General features: G+C 35.2%; 1 protein-coding gene across 1 annotated transcript in view; it reads right to left on the reverse strand.

The window, feature by feature from the left end:
• Positions 1-5,813: 5,813 nt before the first annotated feature.
• The window catches only part of LOC121411133 (zinc transporter ZIP12-like), a 54,827-nt gene continuing 36,111 nt past the window's right edge, over positions 5,814-24,529 (reverse strand). Inside the window, exons 4-13 of the mRNA XM_041603665.1 lie at positions 22,544-23,007; positions 18,987-19,161; positions 17,587-17,756; positions 15,808-16,044; positions 15,240-15,344; positions 14,521-14,626; positions 13,111-13,263; positions 12,485-12,672; positions 8,597-8,710; positions 5,814-7,182 (exon numbers count right to left, since the gene is read on the reverse strand). Coding sequence (XP_041459599.1) covers positions 7,036-7,182; positions 8,597-8,710; positions 12,485-12,672; positions 13,111-13,263; positions 14,521-14,626; positions 15,240-15,344; positions 15,808-16,044; positions 17,587-17,756; positions 18,987-19,161; positions 22,544-23,007 — 1,859 coding nt within the window. The 3' untranslated portion in view covers positions 5,814-7,035. The remainder of the gene's footprint in view (positions 7,183-8,596; positions 8,711-12,484; positions 12,673-13,110; positions 13,264-14,520; positions 14,627-15,239; positions 15,345-15,807; positions 16,045-17,586; positions 17,757-18,986; positions 19,162-22,543; positions 23,008-24,529) is intronic.

Here is a 24,529-nt window from a genome sequence, read left to right on the forward strand (position 1 = left end):
CAAATAGCTATATAATCGACACAATAAGGGCGGCGCTACAGGGGGCAGGGGCGACCCTTCTTAGTTTTTCTAGGTAGCATGAAAGAAAAAAAACAGGGAGAAACTTTGAGAGAGAGAAAAAAAAGTACAAAACGGTATTTCAAAATGATAATCAATGTCGCAACAAGTCCAGTTGTCAAAAAGTCAGATCGGAGAAGACATAAATTCTAAAACTTTTTTCTTACTAAGTTGAGAACTACACTGGTTTATAAAAACAATTCTTTTTTATTTACTCATTATTCATTTATTTGTTTTTTGTTAATCTACTTTATTAATTAATTTTTATGTTTTTATGTTATTTTATTGAAATCTATATTATTTTTACATTTCAGTTTTATTTCATTTCCCTTTTTTGTTGTTGTTCATTTTCATTTCTATTATCGGAGGGGGTGGGGTGGAAAGTCAGTAGCTCCCCCAATATAAGCCAGTGCACATGACTACGACTGCAGACCACAGTTTAGGATCACCTTATATTTATTACATTCTCTGATTATTAGCATGTAGTAAGTCTCATCAAAAAGATGTCACTCATGAAGTTTTGTCTAAGACCAACGCGCTATGTACCCCCGCCTCCCCGGTAACGCTTCTTTATAATGTAGAGAGGTCGATCATGACCTACAAGATGAGTTTTATCTTTTTAAAAAAAATGAAAAGCTGTCTCGACGAATAATCCATTCGAGCCATGTATTGCGCATTTTAACTAACGAGGTGTCTATCTACTTTGGATTACTTCTCGGAGATGAACGTGTTAATCACGAGAGATTATCTTGCTAGAAAAGGCACCGCCATGGCACGTATTGCTCCTCTTCTCTATTAAAACCAACATCGATATGACAAAAATGATCTAGTTTAAATCGTCTAAATCATAGGAAAACCCCTGAAATGTGTTAATATATTATTGCCAATGGCAATAACTCAATATGTTTTTAACTTAAGTAAAGAATTAATGAGATGACAGATTTGATCCTGTTTTAATTTGCTGCTTGGCGGTTATTCACAGGAAGATCTCAGATATACGAAAGAAAGCAGAGAAATTTAAAGGAAGCACACTACGCATGCCTATATACTCTTTTTTCTTCTGACGGAGCATTGATTTTTAACTGGATCCGCGGTCCCGTTTTCTTCCTTGATGTTTCCAAAATTTAAAATAGTATCGAAACATTCATTAACGACTCTTAGATACATTAAAACCACCTTGAGAAAAGAAAATTGCTTGAAATAAAATTTTAAGTGTCAATACTAATCTATAAGACCTAAAACGCAGATATTTGTTTATAAATGTGAGTACTTTTATCACTGTCCCTCTGAATCGGTAGACCTATTAAGGACCATCAAACCAATAGTCGATTTAATGACAAAAAAGGTGATCAAAACGACGAAACTTTTAATAAGGCATGAATCGAAGGTTTATCGTTTATCGTCGATTTGCATCGAGTAATGAATGTTCTTTTTGCGGTAAAGATGAAGAAACTTATAGACATATTTTTTATGAATGTGAAATGGTTAAAGTATTATGGAGATTGTGTAGCAATATATTAAAATTTCCGATTCTTAAAAGCTTACAGTGGAAGGATATCCATGTTGGATTAGACGAGACAACAGAAAATAGACAATTATTAAATCATATCATTTTACTTATCAAATTTTTAATATATCACGGAAGGGGAATCATAAACTACCAACTGCTGAAGAGATTCAAGTAAAGCTTTTTAAAAGTAAAGAAGAAGAAGAAAAATTGCTATAGAGCGAAAAACATTAACACAGCATTATAAAAAGTGGGAACACCTAAAAAACAATTAAGAAGGATGAGAGAGAGATGGTTTTGCCCGGTTTCCACACGTGCGGGGTTGGCTGGTCTGTCTGTCACTATAGACTGTCCTCTTTTCATTACTTTGCTTGTTATACTTCTTTCTTTCTTTCCTTTCTTTCTTTTTTTCTTCCTTTTTCTTTTTTTTTCTCTCTTTATTTTCCTTCCTTCTGCTTTTCTTAATTTGTTTTTGTATTTTTTTGTACTGTCCAATTGTTTTATGTCTCTTCTGTGTGTGTCTGTGGGGGGGGGGGGTTGCACTCAAACCATTCCATTTCCATTCCATTTTTTATTGTAAATTTCATTCAGTTTAATCAATATTGAGTAATAAATTTTCTACACAACTATTGTATGATTTTTGTGAATTTATATTGGTTATAAGTGGTTAATTTTTGTTACTGAATTTATCCACTGTATATGATTATGTTAATACCATGAGTATTTGTACGATGATTTGTATTGAACTGAATGATTAATAAATATTATTACAAAACAAAAAAAAGTCACAAATGTAGCTGCCATAGTGCCATGCCAAATTCAAAAATTCAAATTAACTCAGACACCCGATATTATTTACGTGATGTGAAGGGGGGGGGTGGTGATGGTTATTGTTTATCAAGTTCGTTAACCTTTATGCAGCCGATGATCCATTTGTTTTACGCAGCCGACGAGCCAAAACGATAGCTCTTCTGATATTCATGTACACACTTACATTTTGCACATAAAAGATGCAGAATTGTACCGATTTTGTCACACACACTATTTTCATTTCCCGTCAGATACCAGTGTATATCAAAAGCTGAGTAAACCCATTGTATTAACGAAATTTGAAATAATTACGAATTAATTAATTTCGATTTTCTTCTAATTCGATTCAACAATTAACAATCGAGAAACGAGACTTATTTTACCTACATGTATAGCAATATTCTTCAAAACCTTGTTGTAGAATCGAACTCTTGTAAGAAAAAAAGAAAGAAAAGAAACCATCAAAGAAATTATCCTTTTTAAACCTGTTATTTTTTAAACTCGCCCATCTATTGATCAGCTTCATTATTGTCTCGCATGTAGATCGTCGATATATTATATGGCTTCGACACAAGGTCGGCTTATAGAGTTGAGATTGTTAGTTTCGTAATGATTAAATGAGCTTATGGGCGTTGTTCGCAATCGCGACTGGGCGGATTCTACAAAATAGAAAACCTATTGTCAAAATGCCCTTCTTGACAAAGCAGTCTATGGCGAAAATCGGTGAATCCAACCTTGGAACAGTTTCGTCCTGGAATCTGGACAAAAGACACATTTGCCATTTTCGTCAGCTCAGAATCTAACGTCCCGGTTGACTCATTTTCTACAAAGAGCTTCGGCGTTCGTTGTGATTTGACTTCAATAGATTTTCTATGTTATAGAATCAGTCCCCGTCGCAATTGAGAAAACTAATTTATTCCGAAAACAAGAACGTCAAAATTTGGCAAAATGAAAGGCAATCGAAATGATCAAGATGATTTTAATGTAACAGCTTCATAAAAAAAAATCTTTCGATTCTGGAAGCGTTTTGAATTAAATATGATACTTATATTTAGATTCAACTGAATCAATTCTTGAGATTTATCGTAATAATATCTTTGTGCCATCAAAACAAAAAAAAACCTAAATGCGACGTATAACATAATCCTTGTTGATTTTCGTGGTGTATTTTGCAACACTTTTGCCATTGAAAATCTTACATTTTTAGTTTTCACATGAGGAAGTTTTTTAATTTCACGACGTATTCAATAACACAGTAAATGTACTGTCAATGTACGTCAAATGACAGCAAATAATTGGGAAGTCTTTGTCGGAAATTTTGAACCGGAAAAGTTCCAACCTACGTTTCGCAGCTGACGAAGATTGCAAACATGTTGTTTGTCCAGAGTCTCGGCAGTTGCCCCTCTCCCTGACATTTTGAAAACTTACATTTTTTAATTGAAAATCTTTGAATGAAATTAAACAAAAGTTTGCGTGAAATCCTTCAATTTCACTTCTGAAAATGCAAAAATGCTCCAGTGACAAGCTTGGTCGCGAAGCTCTCCAAATTTCCAGTTTCTTCGAATTTTTTACGCGCTCGCCCCCTCCCCAAGAAAACATTACTGCGTACAGCCATGGTCCAGGACGCGGACATGATTCGCCAATTTTCGACAGACTTTTTGGTTGTCAATTTTCCTTTGACGGGCATTTGAAATTTTCTGTTCTTGATTTCGTCGTGCGAGGCATCGTTAAAGTGAAATCTCTCTATCATTATTTTACTGGTTAATTATAATAATCCAAAATAATGAACCGGGAACAACATATTCATGCCCAACATTGGCTTGTGTACTATGCTTTCTTTAATTAACGAAGACTTACGAGAACAGGGGCCCGTTGCAGAAAGAGTTGCAATCAATCGAAACTCTAAAAATCATGCGCAACTTGATTTTCAACCAATCAACAGCGCGCATTTGGGACTTGCGAATGATATTTTGACTTGCGTTTAAACGCAACTCTTTCTGCAACGGACCCCAGAACAATGCCAATCCTTTTTTAATAAGTGCAGTACATCGACCTATACACCGACAGTTAGTATACAGATCAGTAATACATGACATCGTCTTAAAGCAAGAACAAATATTACCCCTCATAAGAATGATGTCAACATTAGTTGACATAAGTTGCAAGAAGGCGGAGATTAAGCACATAAAGAAAGGGGGAGGAGAAAGGTGGATGATAGCACCGATGAAAATATTATGTGTATGTAATAAATGCACGATCTCTTAGTTTCGCGAGAACTACATATGAAAGGAAGCAGAAAGTTTGAGATTACAATACCATGCTTTAATCAATTCTCATTCACAAAATATACTTTCTGTACACGATAAAGAAAGCTTGATTCTCACATAATCGTTCAATGATATACATATAACACTTTCATTGACATGACTTAGAAGTCCCCTAAAACATATGCCTAATTGTTTAATTCCCAGCAGCATTTCAATTGAAAATATGCCAGAAAGTGGTAGCTATCTACATTGCAAAAAAGTATACATCAAACTAGATACAAATGTTATTTAAAGATCAATATATATATATATAATTCTTCTTTTTTGCCATTTGCCGTAAAACAAAACATTAACAATAATTCAAAATAGGTTTAATAAAGACGGAAATAACGTGTAAACATTTAAATCGAAAGATTAGAATTAAAGCCCAAGTCCCTGGCAGGAAAAGTGTGAAACTAAATGCCGATGGCAGGGCAAACAAATGTAGAGTATAAAGATATAAGAAATAATACATGATAATATCTATATAGATGAAGAAGTAAAGGAAAAGAAAATGTTGAGTATGGAGAAATGGACGTGGAGAATAAGCATAAATCGGGTGAAATAACCACTGTCGAATACAATTCAAAAATTTATATCATGATGGGATCAACAGCATATATGTCATGAAAGGGAACCTTGCAAAATGAATACGCCATGGATTACAAATAGCATCTGCGGGAAATACGACAACAACAAGAACATAATAAATTGATAAGGCTGATAGTAATGATAACAATGATGATGAAACAAAACAATAACTTCAAACTAAATATTAATTTGTTTTTAAATACTTTTTGGAAGCTCTGCATGACGGATTATTCCTAAATAATATCATAGCTGATCCACAGGCCACAGCCAAATCAATTCATTATCATTATCCCATTTAATTAATGTGAGTTTATTGCTCAAATGTTTTACTCTCTATTATTATTGTGAAGAAATATGGAATAAAATATTGAAACTTGTGTATCGATACTTCGTGACCCTGAAGTTATTTTTGTTGAATATCCATTGCCGTGTTCATGGGTGCCTCATTACGTGTTTTAAGACTAGGGGCCCGTTTCATAAAGGACTTGCAACTGTTGTAACTTTGCCATTATGGCAACTACCATGGTAACCTTGATTATGATTGCTCATGAGCCCCGTTACCATGGTAGTTGCCATTATGACAAAGTCACAACAGTTGCAAGTCCTTTATGAAACGGGCACCAGTTTTAGGAAATATCTGAAAGAAAAGACGAGTCGTGAAATTCTCGATAAGCAATTTCGAAACCGGACTGAAAGACACAACAGAACAAGACAGAGGATGATGGCTATTCTTTTGGCTTTCAAACATTCACTTATCGATATCCCTTTCAACTTTCGGTTACTACAGGACGTGCAGAGAGCTTATGATTTTGTGAAACTCAAGAAAAAAAAAAGAAAACAGCTGCAGTTATAAAGCAGATGTGTGAAAGTGGAGATAAATTTCACCTCGGAAATATCGGTTTAACTTTGGGACCTTCTTACATTTACACCCTGAACGTGACTAAAATTGCTGTATTTCTTCATCTTTATATGCCTTGTCGAACATACATTATAATTAATGAAAGATAGGTTGTAGCTTTGGGTATTTTCTCAAAGCTTCCTAGTTTCGGACTTCCATAGCAAGTAACTGTGTTGTTTGCATTCATTTATACACTTTTTTCTGTTAATGGACTATTCCTACATCTGAGATTCAAAACAAGTATATTGACAAGATGATAGAATTGGTTATAATATCGTGTTTTGAAATTTTATTGTCTTTTCACACAGTCAAAACTAACTTAAACAACCTGTATGCACTTTGCACGGCCTAGTTTAATATATAAACTTATCTGCTGTAGTTTAAGAGCTCATATAAATTTTTCATTTCATTCAATTCAATTTCGTTCATTTTCCTTTCCAACAACTACAATTATTCGATTTTTATCGTATATCTTAAAAATAAACATAAAGAAAATAAAGCATTTCATCCTGGTCTCCAGGAAATTATGAATACGTCTCTTTGCTCAGAATACAAGACACAAAGTTCCATCTTTATTCCAGTAGTAAGAAACATGCTATGAGTGAGTAAAGAATAATATGTATCACACACACGTTTCGAAAAATATACATTCAGCAAATACTTCTTTCAACCCGCCAGCCACGTATTCTATTTAAAATGAATAAAAACAACAAAATACCGATAAACAGTTCCAAAAATATGGAGAAGGAAATTTGATAAAAAAGGCAGCGCTTCAATCGATACTTCCATCGAACATAATCGTCTGGGGTTTCCTGAAAGAAGGATTACGTCATTGAAAGATGGAGTGCATGGGGACGTGACCTTCCTCAACGGTTGAATATATTCAAATGCAGCAGGTCTTCCTCGTAGTATGAGAGTAGAAACATGAGGGCCCAGCCAACCAATAAGCCGATATTTTGACAGATAAAAACCGCCAGCTTGGATCTCTTTTCTGATTTTTCGTTGAGCGCCATCTATCGATTACATTTCATACGCAAAGAGAAAAGAGACATAATACGTGATAAGAATTTTGAATCGACAAACTACGATCACCGATACCCTTTCTTCGGAAAAAATCATATCATGTGGAAATCTTAGTGCGGTTTTAATTACATAATTCCCTGATGTAAAATTCTTATGATGAACTTCAATTCAAAGCAATGCATTCAATGATATTGATCATATTCACCAAACATATTTTTCGTTTAAGTTACATCTGAATCAACATGGCTTCACTTTTCAACGAAAGAATTTTTATCAAAGTGAATAGTAGTAAAGCCGTCCTTATACCTTAACTTTTGTGAAAACACTAAGTCGATTCGTGAAGCCATACACATCAAAGACAAATTTGCCACTTTTTAAGGAATAGATTTTGACGATTTATTTTGTCAAACTTCTTATTGGTAAATGTTTAAAAAAATGATGCATTACTAAATCCATCCAGATTATTGAGGCAAATAAAAAAATGTTCCCAAAGACCCCAAGAAAGAATTATTGTATAAACATCCAAGAGATAACTTCAATCAAGTGCTTTAAGTTGTTCAGATTTCTTGTCACGGCCGGGAAAGGGGGGGGGGTATTTTCCGGGGCATGCCCCTCCCGGGATTACTGTCCACAATCTGCTATTTTCTCTCCCTCTTGTAGCCCTTTTCTAGCCGTCTTGTAGCCCTTTCAAAAAATGGCGAATTTTGTCAATGCAGATTTCTCCTTTGAAATTAGTACATGAAATGGCTACAAAACGGCGAATTTTGTCCAATTAGATTTCTCCATATAGACATTAGTACATTAAGTAGCTACAAACAGCAAAATTTGTCTATTTTGTGCAGCTTTACTCACTGTGGTTGCTTTCTGTGTAGTTATTATGGTCGAGAGAGCACATATGAAATGACCGAAATAAACAGTGAAACTTCAGCCTTTAATGTGTGCTTACTCAGACATGACCTGACGAACCGGTATTATATATTTCACAGAAATCTTATATTGAGTCCAAAAAGTCTAACATGCCCAAAAACATTTAAACCAAGTTATATTTTTTTTAATTATGAAAAGTTACGCCATTTTTATGTAGGAAATTTCCATTTCTGCGTTATAAAACACAAGTTATAACAGAGAGAAGGATCTGATGAATAAAGCGAAACAATGAAATAATAGCAAAATTATGTATCTGGTAGGCGATTATTATGCTGGAAGGCCGACCTTTATCATTTAAAAAAAAATTTTTTTATGCTTTTTGACCTAATTTCTGCCGGAAACAATTGCCGCATTGGAGGCTGTTCCACAAAGTAATAATTATTATTTCATCTAAATTTCCTGCAAATTTAAAGAAATTTGCCATGTTCTTTTTCTTAATCCCCGCCCTCCGAAAAAATGGTAATTGATATATCATACCTCTTGTAGCCAGCTATGTCTATTACTCATCGCTGGTGATCTCTTCAACGAAGTCGACGATGATCCGTGAGAGTGACCATGACCGTGATCACCTTTCCGTAACATTCCACCAAACTAAAAAAACAAAGGAAGCACATAAAAAATTCAGAGAAGTGCCAAGGTTCATTGTTATATAAGTAAAATTGTATGAGCAAATACATTCGTTCATTTAGTTATTTCCTCTTTAAGGACATTCATAGCATATAATGATTAAGAATATTCCAGAATGTCTCAATAAAGATTTGTTAGGCATGCTATTTAATGAGATAGGGTAATCTTTGTTATTTCTGGAATGTACTAAGATAGACAATAGAATGCTATAGTGGCAGTGAAAAGGACAATAGGATTACCTATGTTGTTTACATTGTTAATTTCACTGAGGTCATTCAAGAGTCTTCCAGAAGTGGACTATTCTAGGAAGAAGGATAATGTTCGTTTTATAAAGACAATACTTGAAGCTTCCAGAATAGTGGATAATTTGTATATAAGCTGGCAGTTCGTCAAGGACATCATCATATCAGATCAAAACTCAGAATTTCACACTAGACTTAATGTCAGAGCATAGTTTATTTCCAACTGGAATGTAAAATTTATCTTCCGTGGAATTATTTACACGCCATCAATGAACTGTTTGCAGTTACTTTGAGAGAGGAATTATCAGTTCTCTTCGAAATCATCAACCTGTTTAATGAACGATTTTAGACCCATGGAATGCTGAAATTAACTGTTAATCATCATCAACATCGTCTTCACAGATATTTCAACTCGTTACAGTGACTCTTGTTATTCATCGTGCTTCAACATCAATTTCATCATCGCCATCATTGTGAAATTTAATTTAAGGAAACATCGCCAACCAAATTGGATTTTATCTGAATTAGATACGCCACTATCATAACTTTGGATTGATATCTGACACTTCAAGAGATGTAAGATCATTATTATTTTTTATGTGTTTAGTGTATGGTAATTATTTCCTGTACTGAAAAAAAAGGAAATCAAATTTAAAACTTAATTTTCATTGTGATTTTGTTGCAGTATCGTAACATCATTACGTCATGTACGTTGTGGTCAATGTTCTAAATATGGGGAGCCAAAATGACAAGTACCTACTTACCTATCCTTTTAAAAGCATTTTTTTTTGTATACATATCATTATCATTATTATTATTACTATTATAAATATTATTATTATCATTATTATTTATTAATTCCCGTAACTTAAAGTCACGAAAATCTTCCTTGGAAACCACACAGATTTACCTCACTTAGTCATAAAAATAATATAGTTCACACTAACTAAAAACACTAAAACACTAATGCGCTGGTCAATACGCTTGCCACTTAATATGTAGATCGATTCAACTCTAATTGTCTAAGTACAGTTTTTTCTCGTATGATGTATCATAAGACAAAAACAAATTACAAGCATGATACTTTGACTCCATTATTTTTTTCTTTTCTATATTTTGCCACATTCTACGATAAACGATATCTCGTTCATGCATTGTGAATGCTGAATATAAACAATATGATGATAATAGGCTGCAAGATTGACATGACTTGTTTATAATCTATTTTTTGTATATATACAGGAACAAAAGTAGCCAAAAGGTCACTCAGCTTTCCGTGACAGCTCAAGAAGTATGACCATGACTACATTTGGCATGGGTAAATTGACCCAATCTCACAATGGACTATTTATATCCTTGTATGTAAAACAAGAATCGGGAAACGCCTTTTAACCAAAATAACCATTTGAATCGATAAGTGCACGTTTCCTTCTTTGTTTTGCGTTTAAAAGAAAATTCATTTGAGTAGTATTTCGCTCTCCGTAAAGCATCAATGTTATGTTTTTAACGCGTGTCACTTCCTGATATTTTTGGTTGTGTTATTGAACGTATTTATAGGGTGAAGGGGGTACGTGTCCTGGGTGCACTTTCAGTGGTCGCATATAGAAAAAAAATGAAGAGAAAAGGCAAAGGAATTGAGGCGAAGAAAAGGAATACCACTGAATGTGATTAATACCCCCGTCCTAAAACGATGTTGATGCAGTTTACAACACATTAAGAAAAAATGAAACATACATATCTTTACACTGGGATGATTTTATATATATATATATATATATATAAAATAAACTTTGAAAAATGCGCGATTTTAGCACGTGCCCCGGGCACCGTTTGTCCTAGATACGCCACTGATGTACATACAATTCTTTTTATTGACACTTTCTTGAAACAAAAACAGATACAAGGATATGCCAATTATGATCCGAGTAGCATAATTCAAGGAATCGTAGGCATATTTTAACATACCACTCTAAAAAAAAACAAATGTTGATTATTCGAATCAATATAACGAACGACGTCATTGTGATATATCAAGAATTCTTTATGGAATACATTGACACAAAAACCTTGTCTAAAACTAGGACGTCTGTTGCACTTTTTGGAAAATCTGCCAGGATTATTGTCAAAATGCGGCTTTGGTAGTGTTGTTGCAGGTGTTTTAAAATCTCTACTATCCACTGGCGTAAATCCGGTCTGAGCAGTGCGGGAAGATAACATTATACTGACCTGAAAATTCAAAATTTGGGGGATACGCCCATGGGTGTCGATCGGTATTCATGGTTGGGGGAATGACTGACACAAAATTTGTTCACTGAAAGGGATTTTTTTTCTTTTAGTTTGGAGGGGGTCGTCTTTGGTATTACGAGTCTTTTTTTTAGGGTGGCAGGCATAAAGAGCAAAGTTTATTATCTTAAAAGCTGCGAGCGAGCAAAAAATTTGACCATTTTAATACAAAATCTAATTTTGTGATAGACATGATCTTTTAAAATATATATCATATTTCTTCTTCCATTTCTTTCTCTTTCCTTCTTTCTTTGTTGTGAAACTTTCTTGGAGGTCCATGGCCTCCATACCTCACGTCTGCATGGCAGCTAGTGGGGAAGAAGAAGTCCTTAAGTTTTAAGTATAATGTTTGCTTTATTTCTATAATACTAGATACTTAAATGGACTATAGCTATAATGCGAGCGCGAAGCGTGCATGAGCTGAAATTTTGGGAAAAATTGACCTGAAAATGAAGCATTTTAAAGTCTCTTATCGGTTCTCATGGCTATATCCATTTTATACATTCTTTAAAATCACAATTCTAATTTTTAAATACATTTTCTTTAGTATACGCAATGTTAGCTGTTTCACTAATGCCAGGGCGATGTGCGAGCTGAATTTTTTTGAAAAATTGACCTGCATTCCATTGTCAAGCATGCATGCCCATGGTCTTCATAATAATCAAATTGCAATATTTCTGTGCATGCAAAGTCAAATTTTCATTAGGTGGACATGCGTTCTTACTGATTGCTTATTCCATCTTCCATCAATTTTTCGCAAGACATGTTTTTTTACATACTGGATAAAGACGATCAGTGCCCATAAGCATCTACAATATTGATCTTACTCTGATGGGATCTAACAGGCCTACATGTACAAGGAAAGAGTGCAACTTTTGTAATACAAACCGAATCTCCAGACGAGATATTTCGCATTTTTGATCACTTTAATCTTTTTTAAAAGAAATTGGATGGACATACCTAACATTTGATCATGTTGGTTTTGAGATTGTAATATCAAAATAGAAAAGAAACACATCATTTGGTGATAAAGAGACAGTATGATAAATGAAAATAGTCCAAATGGATTAATAGGGAATAAAGAGATGGAAAGAAGACACAGGCCAGTGAATTCACATGTTTATGTCAAGAATTACAGAAAGGTGAATGTGGGCTTGGGGACAATTAAATTTAACTGTAATAATATGAATGAATCGTCGAAATGAAATCTTACCAAATCAACCATTGAAATATATAGAAAAAAGCCAGCGGTGATTGCGAAAAGCCACTGTTGGGCGCCCTCTCTCGTCCCAATAATTATACCTAGATATAAACCTGCGAAGGCTGAACAACCGCTGGCGAAGTTCCAGAACACCGCTCGTTTGTTGCTCATTCCATTCTCTATTAAAACACCAAAGTCACCTTTCATAAAAAATAAATGGCAAATCCCCAAAGAACATGTTAATATCATCGAACTGGCAAGACCAATAACACTAGCACACGACAATGTCAAGTATATTGATAAAGATTAATATGGAGATAAATTGATTTGATATAAATTATTTGATACATATTATCTGTACGATTTAGAAAAAAATGCTGTAAACTGGTAGCTGAATTAACCGATTCGAGGAAAAATGCAATCATCTGAATTTATGCCATATCTGGGAAGCCACACTCAATCTTTATTTCACGTCTGTATGTATTATGTCTTCTTTTTTTTTTATTCCCCCTCCTTGACTTCATTCTTGTTTTGCCTCCACAGTTTCAAGACGAACGGGAAAAAAATATATTCGGCTCGTTACGCCACTGCCCCATACCCCATCGGCACCCCTGTGATATCTAAGACAATGTACTTACCGAGCTCATGTGGTATTTCGTGGCATAATATAGCAATACTCGTCGATATTCCAACAAATATATTGGACGTGAAAGCCGCTCCTAACACTAAACCATCCATCACGTTGTGTAAGGCATCCCCTAACAGCACCATGATCGAAACAGGTGTTAATCCTATGGGAGTTAAAAAATGATTAAAATACTTTTCTTTTCTGCATTTGAAGATGGAGTTATGAACGAGACCCACCACCCCTCTATACACAATAAAAATATCGAAGAAGAATTAGAGGTGATATTTAATCATATTAAACTTGTCAAGATTAAAAAACATATATTTATGGACAGATTTTTGATGATAATATTATGTATCGGGGCGGGTAGCTCTATATGTTTTTCAGTTTGTTTATTCGTTGTTTGTTTGCAAGCTACATATTTGTATGTTTAGACCTGAAAATGGGACATTTGAAGCATTTTGTTTTATAGTGATAATGACGTATTTCTAAGCAGTAATTCATATACTTGTGAAAGTATGATTTCATGAATAAATTAGCATAGTTTATTCATGTTTCAACATTTATGACTTTTTCCAATTTACCTGTGCAACGATACAGATTATGTAATTCCCTACCTAAGGCAAATTGTTGTCACGATCGCGCGATCCACAGCCGAGATCTTTAGGCTTGAAAATAGCCAAGGCAAGCTAAGGTTAATGATCTATAATAGCAAGATATGACTCTCATTTAATAGGTAATGCGAGCGCGAAGCGCAGGCAATATTTACATTCTTGAAAGATTTTCTATTCTCCAAGCCTTCCTCTTACCTGATCTTATACATTTTTCTTTCTTCACCTGTCTTTCATCTTTCTTTCTGTTTCTCCTCTCATTCATGTTCCCCCTCTTCTTCATTTACTTTCTCTTTCCCCTATTTATGCCGCCAATAGCCGCCAATTATTACTAGCTTTCTGAACTTATTATTTCGTAAACATTTTTAATTTCTTTGTTTAGAGATTGAGTCTAAATGAAATAAATCTGGTAAGTGTTCATGAAATACACTCAGTCTTGTCCGCAAATAATGTTTAAAATTTAACTGTTAAAAATACCACAAAACTATTTTCATTTCAACAATCTTCAAAACATCTGATAATTCATGATATTAACAAAAAAGGTTAGTTAATATTGAGAGTTCTACTGAAAGTTATTTCTGCTATATTTTGAAATAATTACTAAGACCAAAATGAAAAAATAAAATATCTGTAATTGAGATTTTATAGCTATTTGTATAGTTTAAACCTCATATCATACGTCATACGTGATGGTAGTTAATATCTATTTCTAAATACTTTGTCCTGCGTCTATACAATTTTGATTGAAATATTTATTAAACTAAGCGCTCAATATACCAATCTTGTTAAAGTCTAGAATTTGTTTTTACCTCTCATCAAAAACGATCTGTCATCTTCATCCTTTTGTTCTTGAACGAGACTCTCAAAACCTCGATCTTCCGCGTCATTATTGCCATTCATGTTAATCGATAATGGCTGCGAAAGAAATAGTCAAGATAACGTAAAATATATAATTATTGTAAGATTGTTTTGATCTCTCAAAAGCGTACATGCACCCTAAAGCAATCTAAATTAAACAAATATATATGCAAAACAGCATGAAATAGAGCCCCTTTTTATACTGATCACAACTAACGTTCTTAATTCAAATCAAATAATTCCGAATCCTTCATTGGTTTAACATTATTTTCAATTTCTATTCTTTGTAATTAACGAAATAATTTCTTTGTTTCTTAAAGAATTATGAGTAAGAAATACAATATATGCATGATTATGTTGCTACCATCCAACTGAACACCACAACTTAAAAAGCTTTTGAGAGTGATTGTTGTTTTTATATTCTAGCGTGAAAGGAGACCTTGGACCCAGTTTTTATATATAAGACTATTTATCAATGGCATGTATACAAACAGTGCTATAAACGACTGAAATAAGAATCTTAGTGACCAATACCAATTTTGTTTTATTAAGCGACATGGCGTATTCAATATTTTATTGTTCGAAAGAATATGAAACTATATTTCCCTTGGCAAGGCAAGATTGTGTCTGATTTGCTAACATGGCAGTCATATTATATTGAAGAAATTACCGTTAAAGTGCTAGGTTCGGGAAGATTGGGAATGCCATTGTCTGTATCATTCAGCCACACTTGCTCTGATTGTTGGTTGAATACTGATGTCTTCTCATCGCAATCCTTGTTTGGAAAAGAAATAATAAGATATTATTCTACAGATTATTTTATAGACTGTGAAGAGAATAGATTCAAAGCTCACAGTAAACACGTGAACAGACTACCCCCCCCCCCCGCTCTTAATCGCAGACGCATGCAGCTTGGGAAGGTTTCGCTGACTTTCCTCAATTACAATATGACATCTATCTCTTTGAATTAGATTTATGAATTCACGTACATATTCCTCAAGTCCAGTGATATTACATTTGGTAAATGAAATAGCTGAATGCATTCCTATTAAATACCAATATCTTCTATTCACATTTACTCTTCTATTATGAACACAGGTATGTATATATTTTAACATTGACTCGCTCTCATTGAGTTGAAATGTTGCAATTTGTAACGGATTTTTATTTAAAAAAATAAGGAAATTCATATTTTCGGGAGGGGGCGCTAGACTTTTACATCCAAAGACAATACTAACTTCTACTAATCTTGAACATCTTCTTGTCTCCGCATCTTCACTTTTCTTTCTGCTAAACAAGACATTCATCAAGGATTCAAAGAGAAAGAAGAAGTAAATAGCCCCCAGAACCGTCGCCATTTTGTACATGATATTCATCATATCGACCTCAACCAACATCACGCTGTGATCGTGACTACCATCTGGAGCATGATGTTCATGTTCGTCATCGTTACCGTGACTGTGAAGACCAATGGCCTGGCAAAAACGGCATGAGATAAAAATGTTAATATTAAACAAGAGGAGAATAACAAGAACACACCCAAAATACTAAAGTTAAAAAGTTTTTATGACGTATTCGTGACGGAGGCCTTTTGCTAAACTTAAAATCATTGAATTTTCAGATGCCAAATGTGCAAATTTATTGAGGTAAGTAAATAGGCCTATTAGAATTCCATAAACCATAGTTGCATGATCCAAACTTAGCTATGTGATGGCCTCCTTTCACCTGTTTCTCTCCCCTTTTCACTACCTTTCTTCAATCAAAGGGGTGGTATCCTGCCCCCTGTGTGACGTCCATGAATGAAGTTCTACCAAACATATATGCAAGTTAAAAACATTTTCAGTGAAATCATTTTTCTTTTGCCTTCATGTAAATGAAATAGTTTGAGAGCATTCCCATGATCGGATACCCTTGCCTGTATTCTGAACTCGGGTTTAACTCAGACCAACGTATAACCCTTTGTCAAGAGCCGAAAATATCACGAGTAAACTATGTTTAAATTGTTTGTGATCTTTGCTTTGTTATTTCATCATGCTCTAATGGTGACAAAAAATAGTTAACATTCCCTGCCAGCTGGTTATGAATGAGGTAAATGTCAAATGAGATGATAAATTGAACTTGTACTGTTAAACCACAACTTTGTAGTTAAGATAAAACCCGAGCCTAGAAAACATGCCTTTAATGTTCAGACTTTAGCATTCTACATTCGAACCATTCATAAAGTCACGCGTTTGCGAATAAAATGATTTATGGAACATTTAATGTCCGGGTCATTACGAAGTTACTAGGTAACGAAGGCGGGGAGAGGAAAAGACAGAATAGTACGATGAACATTTACCCAACATTCACGGATACTGACTAATTGATCTGTAGGGGACATACGATGAAAACAGCATGAAATTCAGGGATGAAAAACAAAACGAAGAGTTCATTAGAGGAAAGACATGATGAGGGGAGTATAGAGAGAGGAAATTTACATTGACTTTACGAGTTTCTTATTAATAGATACAGACCAAAGTTCGAGCATCGTAAACTCATCTCTTAAGAATGCATCATGTTCCGGGAGTACAAGTCATCTCGATCTCAACCCGATTTTTTTTCACCGTGTCTTAAATGATATTCTGACCACAGAGCACACCACTGATTAAATCATTCGGCTTCAAAGTGCGCGTGGTACATCACGAGGTTAAAATTTCCATATTCAACTTCAAAGCCTTGCATATAATGAATTCTAACTGTGAGCGGGTTGATCTCATCGTGGGGGAATCGTGAATAGATCGTAAAGAGATCGTTGTGAAGAGATCGTGATGATTAGTTAAAGATCAGTGGATCAATAGGAGCTAGCATCACTTTGGCTATCCCTGACCAACGATCGACTGGCCTTGCAATTTTCTTTATTTGTAATTTCTTGTCCTTTCGCCAGAAATAAAATACATAATCGAGTATAAACGATTTTACCATTATCGTTGTCATCATGAGAAGAGAGAAGAAGAGAGAGAGAGAGAAAAAAAGTTTACCTGTGGAATAAGATGCATGAGTGCATCTCCCGACATAGTACTGATGGAGAGGGCCACAAAGGCATGTATGACGTATTGTTGAACCGGGTCACTGAGACAGGGTAGAATAAGAACGGCTAATATTGATGATGCCGTGATGATGAATACCGCTAGCGTTCCATAACCATACACTGAATTAAGAAAAAGTTGAAAAAGACAGAAAACAAGTTTAAAGATCTTAAAATAATAAAGGTATACTACACCAAGGAATCAGTTTGATAAAACCAGTCACAGCTGGAGCATTCATGACTCCCTCCACATCGATCAAAGGTCAAAACCCCACAAATATCAAGTACTAGTACATTTGAAAAAACAAATAAAATGAAACCATATAATTATGATGTTTAAAATTCAATCACAATTCAACTCAACATGAGAAGTTCGAATAATCATACATATATACTTCATGTCCCTTAAAATGAGAATAATGCCGTTGGGGTTTTATATTCAAGGTTTACATTGAGAGCTTAAAACATTCAATGATAAATAAAGGGTGAATCTAACTAATTTTGGATTTAAAACAAAATGTCCACGACTTAATTTCAAATTATTAGGCCTTATCGAATTTAAATTCCTTTAATTGGGGAGGGGGCATCCTACTCCCTCATTCAATTACAAGAAATCATAGCTAAGACTTTCTTTAACAAAATAACCCATGATACAATCTCCCGTTTTTCTTTCAATATTATTACGTGATACAACATGTGGAGATGGCTTATGATGTAAACATAGCACCAAACGGCCATTTCCTTTCATCGGATGTTAACCCCCCCCCCCCTTAAAAACGACACAATTACTACTTTCCTTAGTTTGGGCATGTCAAGTTCACACGTCTCACTAGGAATTGTCTGTTTGCATGTTAATCCGTTTTTGAAAATTCTTAACCTATAATATCAATATATCAATAGTGGAGTATCTAGGAAAGGCACGTTCCCATTGAGCCACTTTCGGGGGGGGGGGGGGGTCGAATGGGTTATGTGGTGTAAGGAGCACAATGTCTCCAAAACACACGAGTAATCCCTTTGCCCTTTATAAAAACAAACATCTATAATTGTGCTAGATTAGAATATGATAACTTTTTGGGGTCCCAGTGCCAGTCAAAAGTCAAAATCGTCCCCATCTTTACAACGATAGGGGGCACCAAGACAATTGTCAGAAAAAAATAATAATTACAAAAATGACGGAACTATATATATCAATTAATCTCTTAGGTCGTAATGTGCTAATAGGGGAAACTCGAAAACCACGAGAAACACATGATGCTGGTCTACCTTATACTCCCCCCACACACACTTTCTGTCCCTTCTGATGAGTCCTTCTTCCCCAACCCCTCCCCCCTCCCTCCAAGGGTTGAACTTCACCTTCCGCAGTAGACAAAGGCCCTACAGGACGCACATCAGTATGCCTGTCGGGGTTACAAGCGTCCGTGATGATTTGATGTAAGATAGCTGGACAGAGTTCACTGAACTGCCTCTCTGAGATCCCCAGGGCCTCGTTGATACCAAATATATCCAAGAGTTGATCACCAGAATAACACTGAAACGAGAAGTGAATAATCATTATGTAATTATCAAGGTCTGTATTGCTTCTGATCGAGGGATGGAAGACAGGAGGTTAGGCTCAGTTTCATATAACTTATCAATTGTATTTTTATCTTTAACTTACCGAGTTTACAAAAGCAGAATACATTATCACTTACTTTGTATCATCTTAGGAACCGACTGTCAAATACAAAAATAGTGCACGAAATGAGTGGGAAATATATCAGACTAGTAAGGGTGTAATACGCCATTTTTGCAAGACAATGCAGGGTATTTTCCTTATTTCCCTGAAGACGCGATGAGCGCTGGACCATCATCTCTCAGCGGTTCAAAGTAATCCGTCTGAGGCGCGTCTGTAGAAAACGTCTCATACCCTTGACAGCATTTGCAGTAAAAAGCAAACATTCTTTGCATAACCAAATGATCAATATAAATTTAAACCAGATTGTCTGACATATTGTAATATGGATATCAATGAATCCTTGAAGATTTAAAATGCTTTAAAATGACAGTTGGTTGATTTAGCATTCAAAATAAATATATGAATAAACAAAACATTCATGGATTAGAAAGAAACGGAACCGAAAACGGTATGGATCCAGCATATTATCCTATAATATATCCTCATCAAGTTAAATAAATGAATACTACTTTTCTACTGTAATATTTCTTATATATTCAAGTTCCAATTTTTAAATATCAATTAATTAAAAAAGGAGAGAGAATTGACAAGATTAAGAACTGATTCAACTTACAGTAAATTAATTCAGTCTTCACAGAGGCAAAAATGTGGTACCTAGACCCCGACAGTAATTACGTATTGTCATAACGGGTGAGCACATTTGATGAATGGCCATTTGAAATTATGAAAAACCAAAACAAAATAAAGCTCTTTTTAAAAAGCACTTTCAATTGATAAAATAGAGGTAATTGCATTTAAATTAAATTCATGATACTCACATACTTTGCGAACTAGAAGAGCTTGTTATGTTTTTTTTTTGGAAAAGTATCAAATAATAAAATAACATAAAAATAACATAATTATTTTGTAAATAGTTGTAACAGGTAATTTTCCGTAATTTAGAAAAAAAAATTAAGGGGAGGAGGGGCTTCATTACTGGAAATTTGCACTGTTTTACGTGAGACTACATAGTGCAATAAGATTACATCTATGCTGCAGGAACTTTTTTTTTTAAAGGAGAAACAGTGTAATACCCCTCACCCAATGAAGCGACTTATAATTTAGTGTTGTAAAGATAATCAACTGTCTGCAATATATATTTGTCGCGTTCTGCTTCAATACAGATGAAACACAAGCACTGTTATGATGAAACATAATTAGTTTGAACTTTAATAAATTTTCAATGCCGACCGAAAAAAGTGAGAACTTCAAATACTATTGATGGACAAAAAGTGCCGTGCCCAACATGAACAAATGTTATCATTCTTTGATTGAACATGACTTCTTAAAACATTCTTTGGAGTTGAAACGAGCAAACTATTTCTAAAATAATAATAAAGGTGCTATCAAACCATGTCATTAGATTCAGTAAACCATGCCTGCGTACATCACATGTACATTCACCACTTCTTGGGGATAATTTGAGCCAGTGGCAGTGTGAAACTCTCATGTTGCTTGGTGATTACAACTACTTTCACAACATACCAGGACTCCGTTGCACAAAAGTTACTATTATGGTAATTTTGTGATCAAATGGTAACTACAATGGTAACAATGCTCATCAGCCAATCAAAATCAAGCATTCCTATTTAGATACAATTGGATGGTCAAGTTACCATAATAGTAACTTTTATTAGATAGACACTATGTCAAAGGACGCTATTCCGCAGGAGGTTTCGGATTCATGACGCTCTGGGGATTTTATCAAAATGTTTGTCTGACAAGTTGTCATATCTGACAACTTTCATTTATTCTGAATTTTCTGATTAGCTTGGAAACACAGCTCCTTTGGTAGTTGTCGGATAAAACAGGGTTTGTCGGATAAAATGTCCGACAAATCCTTTCATGAGACGCTCCTCAGATGGAAAGGCATAAGTTAGAACCCCTACACCACGGCACTTCTACTATGACGGGATTGTGTTGGGCGAGCAAATCATTATCCCCCCCCCCTCTCAATTCTTCGTGACTCACAAGTTAATACCACGTGACCTCATGAGTGGACAGGAAAAACCCTTGCCATGACACCACATCAAAATAGAACATCATTCATCGCCAAATAAACCAAGACAAACTGGTTCAAATAAAGGACTAACCCTCGATGGGAATACAGTCACAGGTCGAGACGAAAGGGGCGAAGGAACACGATTGATCACGGAGACCGCTTTAAATGCCAAAGAAAGACAATCTGTTTTGTTTGTTTCAAGAAGGAATTTCTAGATGGGTTGACGTTACATTTTAAGAAGCAAAGATTTGTTAGAATTGCAAATCTGCACACTACCTGTAACCTTGAAACAATATCTTTCAGATAAGTTCTTGACTGAACCTTCTTCTATAGCAACAGTTCACCTGCTTTCTTTAGCGCTCTTTCTGGCAATATGCGGTCACTATTGTGATGTTAAGGAGGAAGGAGTCCTTAAAGAATGACTCATGTAACTGAACTGTCTACTCGACTTAAACCGAACGAACGGAAACATGGAGAGAACGTCCGTCCTCTTCAATAAATCGTGAGGTATCCATGATGATTAAAGGGGTTGGATAGGTGCTAGGGGGTTGATTCGACCTGTATAAGTGAGGTCTTGTCATTCGTCAATCTTATCGTGTTCGTTGACTGAAATTTAGATAACGGCAATGTGTTGGGATTCGAAGTTTCCCTCCTGACTTAGATGGCATGCATCGATTAATATGGACGTGTACTTTCACTACATGTATTTTGCCTGATCATATTTTATATCACACACTTCGTCTTTCAGTACTTCGAATGCCAACAAATTTGCTGGTTTTTTTACGTTGTTCTAAGGAGCTAGATTTGAATTAAGATTATTTTACAAGGAGTGAAAATATGACAAATTTATCTTCCAAAGACAGCAAATATGATCTCCTTTTGATGGGATAACGTACATCTCTGAGACGTTTTTACGTTCTTGCTGCGATATGTGCGCCAAATGGGACTACTGCTTTATAATCGTTCCCCCGATCGCTTACTTTGCTCCAACGTATTTGCCTGTTAAAAAATTCTGGCTACATGAGTGAAAAAAGCCTACCAAGAAGAAATTGTAAATACTTTTTTTTCAGTACCCTGATTTGTGATATGGAATAATGAACACCCCCCCCAAAAAAAAGATAAATAAAGAAATAAAAAAAACGAGTTTGTTGATTAAACTTATTGAATTTACAATATCTATACACTCGGGCTAACCTGCTGAAAGGTGTCATTTTCTGCGTGATGTTCGTGTCCTGGGGAATTGAGATGTGTTGCTCTTCTTTTGGTTCGGTGGTCATTGATAAGGTTTCTTTCCAGCAGAAACCCGAAATGATGCGGTGGTCCATGACCATGTCCATGGTGGTCGTGGTGACCATGAGCACCATGCCCGGCATGTGGATCCAGTGTCGGTGTTACCGCCGTTGTTTTATTCGTAGGCCCGTGACCGCCAGGTCCGTGCCCATGGTCGTGCCCGTGGTCGTGCCCATGGTCGTGCCCATGGTCGTGTCCTGTTCCCTGTCCTTGGCCAGTCGTGGATCCCCGGCCGAAGGTAGGACCACTGTTGGCGTGGTCATGGTCATGGTGGTCGTGACCGTGGTCATGGCCGTGATGTCCACCTTCTGCTGATTGGTCGGTCAGAACAAAACCGAGATCGAGAATGCCAAGCAGACGCTGAAGTCCTGCAATTTTATCAGTGGAATGGAAAAAAGGTGCGATTAATCATTGAACATAATCATTAATTCTGATAGCATTGAAAGTTTGAAAGGAGTAAAGCTACATTATCACTAGGTCATTTTGCAATGTATTCGAGTTCTATAGATGAAAATTTTTAAAACCATGCTCACCAAACAGCAAATTGATTTTGATAGATTATATTCAACTTCATGAAAACGTACGTACATTTTCGGCCAAGCATCCCCCCTAAAAAGGGTCTGATAACTAGGTCTCCGCCATTACAGAGATATTTGGTCTAATGAGGCGAGGCCCCTTCAAGCCCCCCCCCCCCCATCTACCTCTAATACTGACAAATTATCGAGTAAATGCTCATCTTTTGAAATTTATCATCGAATATCATAAGTTCAAAGGCAAAAGCCTTTTACTGAATAACGATATGTTAGAATATTAACTGTATTGCATAATTTTTTAGACATGGCAACCCATTTTGATTTATTACAATATCATATGAAAAGTTGTAATATTCGGATTTCATATATTACAAAGAAAAAGAAGCTGGGAGAAATCAATGCACTATCACACGTGCTAGTTTTGTAGTTTGTATAATCGGCTCAAATACTTTATGTACTGATTGAGTGTTGGTTCGAATATATATTTTTCTTGTTTGAAAAATCCCAATTCATGAATATCCGACAGTTCAATTTGCTAACCAGATTGTATGATTTTATTACTACTTGTTTTATTTCCAACTTTGTACAGTTACACCATCGAATGTATCGTAGCACGAAGAACATGTTTAAGAGGAAAACGTACACTATAAACACCTTAATCATTAACAACTTCCTGACCTTGTCTTGTTTTGAAACATTAAGACATGAATCATAACGTGCAATCTCATCCTCCAGAATTTCAACTTTAACTGATTCGAAAGCACTATATCTTTAAAAACTGGAAATGTGCCACAGCAATGGAAAGTTTCAAAAGTGACACCTATCTTTAAAAAGGGAAATAAGGAAGAGATGGCAAATTATAGACCGATTTCTCTTATGTCGGTGTTAGCAAAGGTTATCGAAAAAATAGCTTTTGAACAAATGTATAAATATGTAACAGGTAATAATATCTTAGTTGAGAATCAATCGGGATTTCGGCCCCAACATTCTACCCACACGACAGTCTTAAACCTCACAGAAGATGTTTTAAAGAATATTGATGAGGGATTACTTACTGGATTGATTATGTTAGACTTGAAAAAGGCGTTTGACAGTATTGTGCATAAGATTCTCCTCGATAAATTATACTTTATAGGTATACGAGGTGTCAACCTCAATTGGTTTAAGTCATATTTATCCTCTCGATCTCAATACGTTTATATGAATGGTGTCAACTCTGATTATGCTACCGTTGAATGTGGCATACCACAAGGTTCAGTGCTTGGACCATTGCTATTCTCTCTATATATAAATGACATTGGTAAAGTAATTAAAAAATCAAAATTATCACTTTATGCTGATGATACATGCATTTATT

Source organism: Lytechinus variegatus, chromosome 3 (genome assembly GCF_018143015.1).
Source record: "Lytechinus variegatus isolate NC3 chromosome 3, Lvar_3.0, whole genome shotgun sequence".
NCBI classification, from domain to species: Eukaryota; Metazoa; Echinodermata; class Echinoidea; order Temnopleuroida; family Toxopneustidae; genus Lytechinus; species Lytechinus variegatus.